Raw genomic sequence first — 13352 nt, forward strand, 5'->3', positions numbered from 1 at the left:
CACATTTATTACAGAAGGTGTTCAAACTAGTCACCTTCTATGCGCACATATTTTTTATTAAGGCTTCCACTAATGTAAGCTGGCAAGGGGGGGGGGGGGATAGGAACTGGTTTTTACGGAAGTCCTGAAAGTAGACACCAGATTCCAGAGTGTAAACGTTCCATCTCTTGGGTAGATTTAACAAATGCTGTATACAAGTCAAATCCACACACCCTGGAATAACTGAAATGTAACATCTACAAAGAAATTACCAATGGGAACTGCAGTGAGTTATGGGAATCTTCATCAAGAGGTGTAAAAAATGTGTGGACAATGAAGGGAGCCAGTTTCAGCACCTTCTTTCATAAATTGGTAAGTAAATAAATCACTTTTTAAACTAGTTATGGAAACTTGCACGCTTGATTGACAGACAATCTACAGTGCCGACATATGGCCACGAGCACATTGCTTGCCGATAGCAGAAAACCCGACATGGCGGTCTACACTTCAATGGATCGTTCTGTAGTATGTCGGGGACTTGATTAGTTGCTTACATTGGTGGATTTAGCAGGAGGGGCACGGTAGCCTGTGCCCTTCCCAAAAGGGATGAGTAATTATTACAACAAGTATTGATAACATTATGTTGCAAAATATGTGTTCAAGCAATTCTTTATCCAGAAAGTAAAAGAATAAAATAAAGTTTGCAAAAATACATTAATCAGGACTAGATTTATTAGACACTAAAGTAAGTTGACTCTGAAAATCAAATCTGGGGCATTAACCTTAACTGATGGACACAAAGCGAAAGCACTTTAGATAAAAGAGTCCCTATGTTTTTGACAGTTTTGCCTGAAAAAAATGAATCCTTCAACTTTTTTCCTTTCTGTCATCATTGTTGCTACAAATAGCATACAACAACTTCTGTTTCACAAAAATCTAATGTCGCTAACACTTTATAATCAAAGGGTCCTTTGGTTCATTTCCCAGTGGAATTCCACTTGGAAGATACAGTCCTGATTAGTTTATCTGACTACAAATTGGAACAAGAAATGACCCCTTGTAATTGCACACACACACACATATATACAGTGGAACCCTGATTTTACATTTTCCCGCATTATATATTCAATCTTCATTGTCCCAACATAGCAAAATGTAAAATCGAGGTTTCACTGTATTAGGCTGTTTTTAATATGTTGAATAAGTTCACATTATATTTTTAGTGTTATATCTTACGTGCTTGCAGAATGTTGTGTGTCCCTCTGAACAAAAAGTTCTAGACCTGCATAGGTTTCCTTATTATTATTATTATTATTATTATTATTATTATTACAGCATACAGCTGCTGGTGCAGGCGGTGGTGGCCAGTCGCTCGCCAGCCCAGGATCATGTCTAGAAGACTTCCGTGCCACCCCATTCATAGAGTGCAATGGTGCACGTGGCTCATGCCACTACTTCTCAAACAAATACAGCTTCTGGTTGGCCACCATCCAGGAGACGGAACAGTTCGTGAGTCCACAGCCCGACACATTGAAAGCTGGAAATCTCCGAACGAGAATCAGCAGATGTCAAGTTTGCATAAAGAATTAATAACGGTTCAGTGTTTATTTTGAATTTTTTTTTAAAGAAAAAAAAAAGAGAAAGCAAGAACTAGGGGACCGTGGGTTTGAGTTGAGTGTAACGACAGAAATTTGAACTGTCAGGACAACATGTGTTTCTACTCTTTTATAAATGCTTTTCTTTTCTGTGGCATCCTTTTAATGTATGAGGATTGTGTACATAGTGCGGTGGTAAATATAACAAGTATTATAATGGACAATTTAAATAGTTCTCTGGATACTTATTGTGATAAAAAAGAGAAGAAATTATATGTCTTTTTTTATTATCAAAACATATATTCTTCAAGATGACGTTGAAATTTCATTGGTGCTATTGTTTTGTATAAAGAAATCTTGTTCATTATCCAATAGTTAAATTTCTTAGCCATACTGTGTTCATAACTTTTTTATATAAGTTATCATGTATATTTATAATTCTTGGTGAATTTCCACTAACTTTTTTTTTTATAAAAAGAAATTATTAATGTGAAATATGTAAATGCAAATAACAACATTGCTTGTCAATGAAAACCTACAAAAGTAGGAACCTATTTGTGCCATTTTTAAATTTTGTAAACGGTAATGTTAAACATGCTATAAGGTCTAGTCAAATTGGTTACTTCAGTTTCAGATTCTTATATCAAACTGCTTTAATATTCAAAAGTCGATTTTATTTCTTTTGATTAAGAGACTTATCTATAATGCTTGTTTACATAATATATTGTTGCTTCTGTCTGCAGAAAAATCTTGCATTCCATTTCATATGATTCAAGAATCAGACACTTTTACGTATGTCCTGATTTTATCCAATTTATGTTTTTTTTAAACGTGTGCCAAAAAATGATCCCTAGATTCGTGAAAATTTTCAACAAACTCGTTTCAATAAGACGTAAACAAGTTACTAATATTTATTTGCAAACACTTACTTGTAGTGGTTCTATTGACACCTCTACAAGTAAGTTTTCGTGGGTAAATATTTGTAACTTGTTTACGTCTTTATCATTATCAACCGCGTCTTTTATTCCCCGAACATAAGCTAGTTTTATTTGATCTTCAAAATCTGTTTTCAGTGATTTTATTTTTGTTTCCATGAAACTTTGCAAAGAGTTTATTTTCTGTACTGTTTTGTTCTGATATGCTTGTTTGACTTTTTGTAGCCCCTTGTGTAAATGAATTCACTGAAAAAAAGAACCGTATGATAACATCTTGTCACTGCCACATCAAACCAGACACTAACACTGGTTCAGACACTGCCATGTGATATGTTGTGCCTCAAAGTAAAAAATATTTTATTCATAGACATATATATATATGTATGTACATGTCCATTTTACATAATGATCTTGTGAGTGGCCTCTGATGAGAACATTATTTTTTTTTAATATAACTTTACATGGATAAGCTTTTACATTAAGGGTGCCCTAGCTTGCATGGCGAACGTTAAAATACAATAATGAGTGAATTTGTCCTGTCTTGGCATTTTTTTACTAAAATTATTACACAGCTTGTATTTTATGTAAGATGTAAAATAAATTAAAGTGCCATTTGTATTGCAACATGTGGATATCTGTAGTGTCAGATTAAGAAAAAAACATGCAAGGTAGAATTTTATGAAATCGATTAATAAAATTCTATTTTTGAAAGTACATTAGGAAATAAATGAGCTTCCTTGGAAAAGGGCATGACCCCTGCTCCAAGATACAACTCTGTTTTCTTGTGAGATATGAGGAAAATATTGGGTTGTCTGTCAGGAATTTACATTAAAAATTAATTACTATAAATAGTCAGTTTAAATGGTTCTAGGATACAATACCCATTCATGGTTGCATTCACAGAACATCAGTGGTATAGCTAGGTGAAGTACTGTAGTTTATATTGTTACAAATTTTAAGTTAAATTTTTTCTGTAGTGTGCATATATTTTTTTCTTAACAAATAAGTGTGCCATGGTGAATTCAAAGCAGATTTTTGTTCATATTTGTTTCTATCTGTATTATCTTTCCTTAATCAAACACTGCCAGTTTTGTAACATAATAATAATAAATACATTAAATAAAATCGAGTTAGTTTTAATTCTGTGAAAATTGATATTTTTTGTAGTGCAATATTTAAGATGTTCCTAAGCCAGAATAGTTATGTTAAATGTAAGACAAAATTCAAGTGGATTTCAGTTTTTAGAATTAATTTTTAATACTTCAAAGGCCAAAGACAATTGATATGTGTCTGGCGAGAAGTATTAAAAGATTATAATGTTTCTTTTGTGACATTTGCTATTCATTTACAACAGGGTACTGATACAAACAGTGGCAATTCTAGGACATGTATTCTAGGCCCCTCCTGAACTTACACTGACACTGAACATTTTCTATTAACGTAGTTGTAGTTTTTTTTTTAAATTTTCTTCAATAATTTTATGGCCTGTAGAGCACTTGCGGATCCAGGAATGGCACTGGGAGGGGCAATTTATCCACTGAAGCCCATTCTAACCAATATTTATTTTGTACAGTCAATGAATAACCAGATTAATGCCATGTAAAAGCAAAATAAAGTGACAGAGCGATGAAACTTACAGCATATGTATAGGCCAGACTGAGATATGCCACATGTCTGTGAGACGATTTCCAAACCACGTCACTAGATAGCAGCACTGTCAGGGAAGGGAGGTTGTGTAAGTGCAATTTGCCTCCAAGGGGCCAGTCAGTCATTCAGTGAGGTGAGTCACGGCATTCACAGTGTCAGGTGCCACAAAGGAGGCTCAGCGATCCGTGATACAGTTTTTGACAGCAGAAGGCAACACACCAGGGAACATTTACGAGCATATGACTGCTGTGTATGGTGGTGAGTGCATGGCCAGAACACAAGTGTATGAGTGGGTGGGTCGGTTTCGAGCAGGACACACAACAGTGTCTGATGCAACATGTAGTGGGTGCCCTAGATGTGCCATTATGGAGAGTCCACTTCTGCCGTTGATGACCTCATACAGGAGTGTCTGAACCAGATTGCAGCCGAACTCAGCATTAGTCATGGTACAGCATATGCTATTCTTCATGAACACCTTCAATACTGGAAGGTGTGTGCAGCCTGGTGCCAAACACGCTCACAGAGGAGCAAAAGGCTACATGGATGGGGAAGTCTCTCACGCATCTCCAGCGGTACTCGACAGAGGGCGGGGGTTTCCTGGAGCACATTGTGGCAATGAATGAGATCTTGCTCAACCAGTACACCAAAGAGTAAACGCGACAGCAAGGAGTGGAAACACCCCACGGCCCAAGAAAAGCAGACAAGTTGACTTTGTTCACAAGGTGATGTTTGTGTTTTTCTTTGATCATTGTGGTCCACTTCTTGGTCGCTTTCTCCGGCAGGGTGAGAAAATGAACACTGCTTTGTACTCTTGACATCTTGCAAAATGAGGCGAGACCTGCAATCAGGTGCAAGCGGCGCGGCTTCTTGTCATGAGGTATCATCCTACTGCAAGACAATGCACGCCCCCACGTTGCTGGACACACATTGGACATCATCGCACAAATGGGTTTGGAATGCTTAGATTATCCCCCCTACAGCCCTGACCTATCGCCGTGTGACTTTCTTGTGTTTAGCCCACTGAAAGGCACCCTACGTGGAATCCCCTTTGCCTCAGACACACAACTGCAGGAGGTGGTCTTCCATTGGTGCTCACAGGACTTCTGTGACAAGAGGCATCAAAAATCTGGTGAAGCGGTGGGATGCCTGCCTCAACAATGCAGAGGAGTATGCAGACTAGTATTAAAAGGTAAGTCCGTACAATATTCATTCTGGTTATTTATTGACTGTACCAAATACAAAGTTTTTATACAAACAATATATACCACTAATCTGCACAGGGTGAAAATAGGGATGCTGGGTAAGTAAAGGATGTATATTTTTTCTTCCGTCATTGTAATATCTTTACATTGTCATGTCAACCTAAGTGGGGAAACATTATGAAGAAACAAAACCTTTTTCTCTCATGTTACTACTGATGAGCTAGAGTTATTATTTACTTAATTTTGATTAGAAATGCAGGTTATTATCAGAAGACCTCAATACATAATTAGGACCAAATAATAATAATAGCTTTTATGTTTTTGGGAATGAAAGACGAGTGTTGCTAATAATTAGACATAAGCAAGTTACTACTTTTTCCGCGAAACTTGCTTGTAGATGTTCTCTAAAACCATGAAGCAATGAGTTCCTAAACAGATGGTGGATGGTCACTGACCAATGGCCCATTGCTACTGACCCTACAAAGCATAATGCAATACAAAATGACATTGTTCCCTCCTTCCACTGTCAGGCCATTGCTAACCACGTGGCTTCATCTCTTTCCATGACTTAACTTGGAATAGGGGTGTCAGTCGCAGCCTACTCTGTACAAACACATTTTCTCCATACCATATAATTCCATATAACTACCAAGAAGCACCAATCTCTAAGAACACACTCCATTGTAGGAATGCCCTGAAACGAGCATGATATTCAAACAGCTCATGTATGTATGGCTCATGATTTCTTCCACAAACACATGTGCAATAACTGCCAGGGTCTCCAAGTCACATTTTTCTCAAGATTTGCACAAAATTTGATATACAGTTGCTGCTCCTTTCTTAAATCCAACATGAAATTGCCACACACCATATAAAAGGCCATCACCCAATGCATCATGCTTCTGCAACTGTTGTCCAGATAGCAGCACAGGTCCTGAAAATATTTGATGACACCTTGTATATCCTCATACTTGGAAAGTCCATACTTTTAAATTCATACTGATTTCTTTCAGCTTCTGATCAACCTACAATATTCATATTTGATTGATATTCAAGTATGTCATGGCTCTGTATGTACATGAACGAAAAAGAAAACAGAAATGTAATCAAGAGTTGTTCTGGAGAAATGAATACAATGGAACCTTGATAACTCTAACTTGAGAGGAAAAAGAAAAAACATTTGCGGTATCAAGGATTTCGACTTACCAAAGGTCGAGTTATTGCGGGCCAAAATCGCCGACTTCGAGTTATAGGGGTCTAAAATTTACTGACCCTTCTGAACGTTGGCACTACGTATGGGAAGTCCCGACACGATTGTTGTACGTACACACCCTACACTTCAACTTATCGAGGTCCGTGTGACTAAAACTTCGAGTTATAGAGGTGATTAGAATTTAACTTCGACTTATAGAGGTTTTTCATGGTCTACCTTTGAGTTATTGAGCTTGAACGGCATCCCATAAATTGTACAAAAATTTGTCTTATCTAGGTTTTATTCAAGTTGTCGAGGTAAAATTAGTATTGAGTGTTATGGACAATTCAAGGGGATTACAAAAAAATTAATTCGAGATGTTGAGGTTCACGTTATCAAGTAGTAGTAACTTAAGTGTCACATCCCAAACATTGACGAGTTGGCTCACCAGGCTTACATGGGACCAGCGTATTATTGGGCATCATACCTTCAACACCAAAGTCATAATGTGAAATAATGAATGCTTTCCATGGAGAATTCTTGACCTCACAATTTGATAAACACATGTAGTTATTACCATGATCAATTAGGTTCTGGAACAGTATTGTACAAACCTAGTGAAAAAGGCTTCCTCAACCAGGACTCCTGTTTGAGTCCTGATCAAGTTGTAATTTTTCGCTATGTTATCATGATTCATTTATTAGAGGTGTAAAAACTGAAAAATGTTACATCCAAGGAATGTTTTTTTCTTGTGTTGTCCCAACAAGGAGTGGGTCACTTCTATGCAACTTTGGACTAATTGTGACTATGATGATGAGTGATGATATGATGAAATTCATGAAAGGGCACTCACAAATTCCACGCTGGAATTTGAACCTGGGAACATCATTGGCCAGATTGAAAGTCAACCACTTAATGGTCTCAGCCAGCGAGTTGGAAATTAGTATTCTGATTCACATAGCTTTCCTGCATGCATAAAGGAAGGTTTGACAGCACCTCACCTACAAAGTCAGAGAAATCTGACTAAGGGGAGTATTATAAACTATCAAAATTAACAGAAGCTTTATAAAGACAGGTGCATGTCAAACTCTAAATAAAAGGTAACGGTTCAGATTGTTTTATGATTTTTTTTTTCAAATTCTCCAGCAGGAAAACTAATTACCGTAGAATTTTGCCAATCATTGTCACACGAAATTTGAACCTGCCTTAAAGTAATGAGCACTGTTTCGATTTTGAAAAAAAGTTATTTATGCTGGGGGGAAAAAAAACCTTCAAAATTACCTTACGGAAGCATGCGCTCTTCCCATGTACAACGTATTTTCCATTGACACGCGACTGTAAGTATCGTAGGCTAGTAGGAATTAATGTAGAAGTAAATTGGAACCTTAGCAGAATGCATTTAGGGACTTTATTTTAATGCCAAGGGAACCAAACCTGACCTGCCTAACCTATCTACACAAACATATATTGAAAGAAAATATTAAGTAAATGCTAAAACTCCACAGTACGTGTTAACAGAAGTAAATCGAAATCGAACCATGTTAAAATTACATTTGTAGCATGATGGAATCGCAATAAAACAAAAGGAACTTGGGCCTATGGCAGTTCTGCAACAAGCCATAAATAAATCTCAGAGGAACATTCTTGCAGAGTACAATATATATTCAGGTTTTATTACACAAAAACAAATTTGCTGTATCTAAATTTCATGAGACCACACTCATTTAATAAATTAAATTTTGGATAATCAACAATGTATTAAACATGTACTGTACATAACAGTGCATACGGCACAATAAACTAATATGGCACCACACTGCAAATTATAGGTTTATGGCATTAACAGAAAAATGCGCTTGTGTATTTATAAATTTAGTAACAATCATTTTGGATAAACAAGATTTGCATAAATGATTTTTTGTTTATGTATAATTACAGTCTTTTGAATTGCTGAAATGTTCATGTATCTAGGCATTTGTAATCTAGTAATTTCATATAGTATTTTTTTATTATTACAAAAATAAGAGATCGCTATAATGTTGATGAACACTAAACATAACCTGAATGCCTGTTATGTTACATTTAACCAACTAGATATCTTGCATGCCCTGGTCAAGAGCACCATTGACTATGGATGATTTTTCAGAGACTTACAAAATTGGAAAATAGAAATGAGTGTGTGCTTAAACCTGCATTAGAAACACATTCCCCCCTCAAATATTTATCATTATATATGATGTTATTAGCTGATATTTAAAAAACTTCATCTGCTTACAGAATTTCGGAATGACTTAAGATGACCCGACCCCTCTCCAATTTTCTTCATATTTGGCATACTCACTAATTGAGGCCTCCTAATCACGAATCTGAAGTTAAAAGTTGTCGGAAACGTCTAGAAATTGCAAAATAAGCGAAAATAAGGTGTTAGTTTTCGGAATGGAAACAGTCGATTTTCGGGAATTTTTTTTGTTTTCTGATACTACCACGACACCAAATTTTAACTATGTTTGTCTAACCTAACCGAAACTAACCTAACCACACGTCAATAGTTCATGGGGCTAGCGTCAATGGTTCACAATTATTTTGCAATGTCTAGACGTTTCCGACAAATTTTAACTTCAGATTCGTCATTAGCAGGCCTCAATTATGTCAAATATGAAGAAAATCGGAGAGGGGTCTGGTCATCTTAAGTCATACCTTACTTTCTTCACTTTACATCTGCACACACTTGTTTTTCAGGTGTCTGAGCAAGATCTACTGAAGTAAAATCATTGCATGCAGTTAGAAATGGTAACAGGTATAAATAAAAAAACAAATCCTACCTTGTCAAGATGTACACTGTTTCAAAGATGGTAGAAAACTAACTTTGCAACAAACCTTGTTGATAAATTGGCAGGAAGTTGAAGATGGCAGCATTTTCTGGAAGGAATTTGTTTTGATATTCTTTTTCCTGCATTTCCAATACACATACTGCACTTTTTATTTGTAGCTTTTCCAATTTAACTACCAGCATTTTGTTAAAGAACCTGGATGTTTGTTTACATTTTGTTGGTTTTAAAGTTGCAACTAGATTCCTTAAATTGAATTCAATATGCTCTTTCAGTGCTAAAATTAGTCTTTACAGAAGCATCATTCTTACTCTTTCCTTCTATCTTCCTTAAGTTCCTGATTATTGTGCAAATATGTATATTTTTATACTTTTAACATGCACATACTTTCAGAATCATAGTATGTTACATAGAATAGCTGCTTAATGGATTCTATTTTTAGCATTTCTGTCTGAAATTAGTTTCTTTTTTCCCTACTCTAGTGACTAAATTTAGTAAACAGCACAATCAGTTATTTAGATAGAACAACAGACAGTAACCAAATCCAAAAATACAGCCAATTCAACTAGTCATGAAACTTAGTCAAAATATTAATCCTTGTCATATGTTATTTCTCTTGTTAAATGGTCATTAGTTAACTCCCTTTGATATGAAAGTATAGCAGATTCTGTAATTTTATACATAAAACTTTCTAGTTGTTGATTGATCTCAAAGCTGATTTCAAATATTAATGCTCTTAATGCTATTACTCCAATTTAGTTCAAGGCAGAACTTCCCTCTTTTTCTTTTGTTATTTACATAATGTAGACTTTTGATAATCTAGCAATTTCCTTGCAACCAGATTACTGAATGTGCACAAAAGATGTTAATTCTTTATAAAATTTAATATTGCAAGTTTGGTAATGGTATAAATAATTATCATGTGCCTACATATTGCCTCATTTACTCATTTTGGTGTGGTCAAATTAGGCCTGAGCCAATGCCGATATGTCGGTATCAGAAAGTATCAGTTGGGATTCATCTACCGATACCAGCCGATACTTTTCAGGCATATTGGGGCCCAAGTTCCTTTTGTTTTATTGCGATTTCATCATGCCACGAATGCAATGTTTACATGGTTCGATTTCGATATATGTCTGTTAACACATACTGCGGAGTTTTAGCGATTACTTAAGGTTTTGTTCAATATATGCTTTTGTGGTTAGGTTAGGCAGGTTAGGTTTGGTTCACTTAGCATTAAAATAAAGTCACTAAGGTTCCGATTTACTTCTACATTCATTCCCACGCATCTACGATATTTATTGTCGCTTGTTGACGGAGAATATCTTGTCCATGAGAAGTGCGTAAGTTAATTTTAAAGTTTTTTTTCAACATAAATAACTCTTTTTTGAGTCCAAACAGTGCTCATTACTTTAAGGAAGGTTCAAATTAAATGTGACAATGATTTCCAAAATTCTACGATAATTAGTCTTTGTGCTAGGAGAAATCATAAAACAATCGGAACCATTACCCAAAATTCAAACTTTCTTTTTATTTTGCACGAGAAACTGTATGTTGTGGTTACATAACATTTATTTTAATATTCTGATGCAATTCTTGAATATTCTAAAGAAACTGTCTTTGTAAATTGATGTATATAATTGGAGAAGAATATTTACACACCAATATTGATCAATATTTTGAACAATTTTTTTAATTATTGCAATTTTCATACATTGGTATCTGTGGGAATCTGTAAGACTATCGGTATCGGTTCAAAGTGGTATTGGCTCAGTCCTAGTCAACTTGAAACATGTCGAAATACCTAAACTATAAGACTTTTCTCACAGGATTTTCACCTTCAATTTCCTGCTGAATGCTGTTTCATCACACCACTCTTGGCCGGAATGAGCTGCTGATGTTATTGTGTCCACACATATTAATGCATCAAGTTCCGAAGGGACATATCTGCATGTTAAGTGGTATGAATTATCAACAAAAATAAAATGATTGCTCAAATCTTGTAGTACTCAAAACCCACATGTCAAACTTCAATCAGATCTCCTGAAAGTTAGCCCAGATAAGCATACGGCAACATTCAGCCGGCAATATATACTGGTATGCAGCCCTTCCTTTCTGCTTGCAAGTTACATAACATGAAAATTTGAAGGAGAACATTGCAGCATATGCTCCACAAGCTGCTTATTGATGAGGCACAAGATGTTACGCTTATGCAAAGAATACTTTTGCAAATATCAGGCTTCTTTTCTCATTTTTTTTAAATGGAATTTTGGTTTCCTGATGATTTAATGACCTTTACAATATAAAACCAATGTTTCAGTGTGAGGGCTTGTAAGCAGTTTTTTTCAAAATCCCAAATCACAGCATTTCTTCAAACAAAATACTGGGAAAGTTTCCAACTCATGTTAACTACCACAGACAAATTACGATTACACATGCTCGTAGTACCTGGTTTTCAGTTGAATGCTGCTCATTTTTCCTGGTTGAGCATTACATACTCATGACATCATAACAAGCAAAGAGCTCTCAATTCCATACATTATCAAGTGTTGTCCGTGCAAAATATTGAGTGAAAAGCTCTCACTACAGCACTCTACCAGGACATGGCTTAAACCTTCCTTCCTTCCTTCCCTCCCCCCAAAATAGTAAGTAAATAGCTAGAGCAGTTCTTATCAAGGACAGGGTAACAGTTTGCTACACCAAGTACGAAGACCAGAACTAGAAGGTCATCTATTCAGCGAGGTGGATGGAATTCTACATGAAGATATTGCTTTTTCAGTCGAAAAATGTGTTACTTAACTCTTAAATGTCGAGGCTGTTTTTCCTGGTGTTTGGCCCAATACCGAGAGCATTTTCAGCCGCAAATTTAACCCCTAAAGCCGGAATTTTAATACCCAGAAGCCTAGCACCTGAGCGGTAATTTTAAACTCAGAAACACGGTAGATTCGCACAGCATTGTTTAAAATGCTGAATCTTCGAAACCACTAATGCAATTCAATTGAAACTTTCAACATAAGTACATATCCATGAATCATCACTTTCTTCAATAATTTCACAAATTTTGTCTCTCACAAGACCCTTTAATCTGCTGCTCCCTGCCATCCTTTTTTTACGAAAAACTACTGCATACAAGGGACAAACAAAAGTAACTTTCAAAATATTTTTGTAAAATGACACTAGGAGGCAGTAAAATACAGTCTCACTAGCAAGCAGAAGAAAATTAGTTTCTTTCCATGCCAATAAATGGCACGGAACAGGCATTCATTTAGAGCCATGATGCGGACATATGGTGTACGTCAAACTGACCATGATAGAAATGTGTAGGTCAGTACGCTGTACGTCAAAGCGGCCTTAGGAGTTAAAATTCAGTTTTTTAAATGAAAATTAATGAATTGGAAAGCACAGATAGTAGAATTACAAAAAGTATCATGCATACCTCGTTTTGTTCAGTACAGGCTTCGCTATAAGCTCTATAAGCTTGAAAAAACTTTCTATCAAGTAGGAAAAGACGTAGAATGTAAAAGAAACCTATGCAGCACAAAAAACACAAATCAAGCAACGGATGTCACACATCTTACCTAGCCAATACTCGAGAAGAAACTTTGTAGAAGCACAGCTTCTCTTTAACTCTGTGACCTAAAAAAAAAAAGGCAAGAGTGCAACTGTATGTGGAATTCTTTGTCACCAGACAGACAACAGTAGCACCACTCAGGCAGCAAACTCAACCTTCCGCCTCTCTATCTCCAATATTCTAACAATCAGCACCTATGAAAACACACTTGTTGGCACATCTATAGCAATGGCAGAAACATGAAAATCCATGAATAAAAAATACAAAAAAGTATTAATCTTATCCAGGAATCTCCCGCCTGACCCCTCAATAGCCAGAATCAAACTACAGTTCACTAATTACTAATGACATGCTACAAATATGTAGCAATCAAAAAAACATATGTATCTCCAAACATTATCCG

At 35.9% G+C, this 13352-nt stretch overlaps 2 protein-coding genes across 2 annotated transcripts in view; both read left to right on the forward strand.

The window, feature by feature from the left end:
• Positions 1-3634, forward strand: part of Col4a1 (Collagen type IV alpha 1) — a 312472-nt gene extending 308838 nt beyond the window's left edge. The window contains exon 32 of the mRNA XM_083112536.1: positions 1315-3634. Within this exon, the coding sequence (XP_082968662.1) occupies positions 1315-1569 (255 nt within the window). The 3' untranslated portion in view covers positions 1570-3634. The remainder of the gene's footprint in view (positions 1-1314) is intronic.
• Positions 1-13352, forward strand: part of LOC145979564 (uncharacterized) — a 420647-nt gene that overhangs the window by 46231 nt on the left and 361064 nt on the right. The window lies entirely within an intron of this gene.

The sequence above is a fragment of the Lepisma saccharinum genome, chromosome 26, assembly GCF_977018435.1.
Source record: "Lepisma saccharinum chromosome 26, izLepSacc3.1, whole genome shotgun sequence".
In the NCBI taxonomy this organism is placed as follows: Eukaryota; Metazoa; Arthropoda; class Insecta; order Zygentoma; family Lepismatidae; genus Lepisma; species Lepisma saccharinum.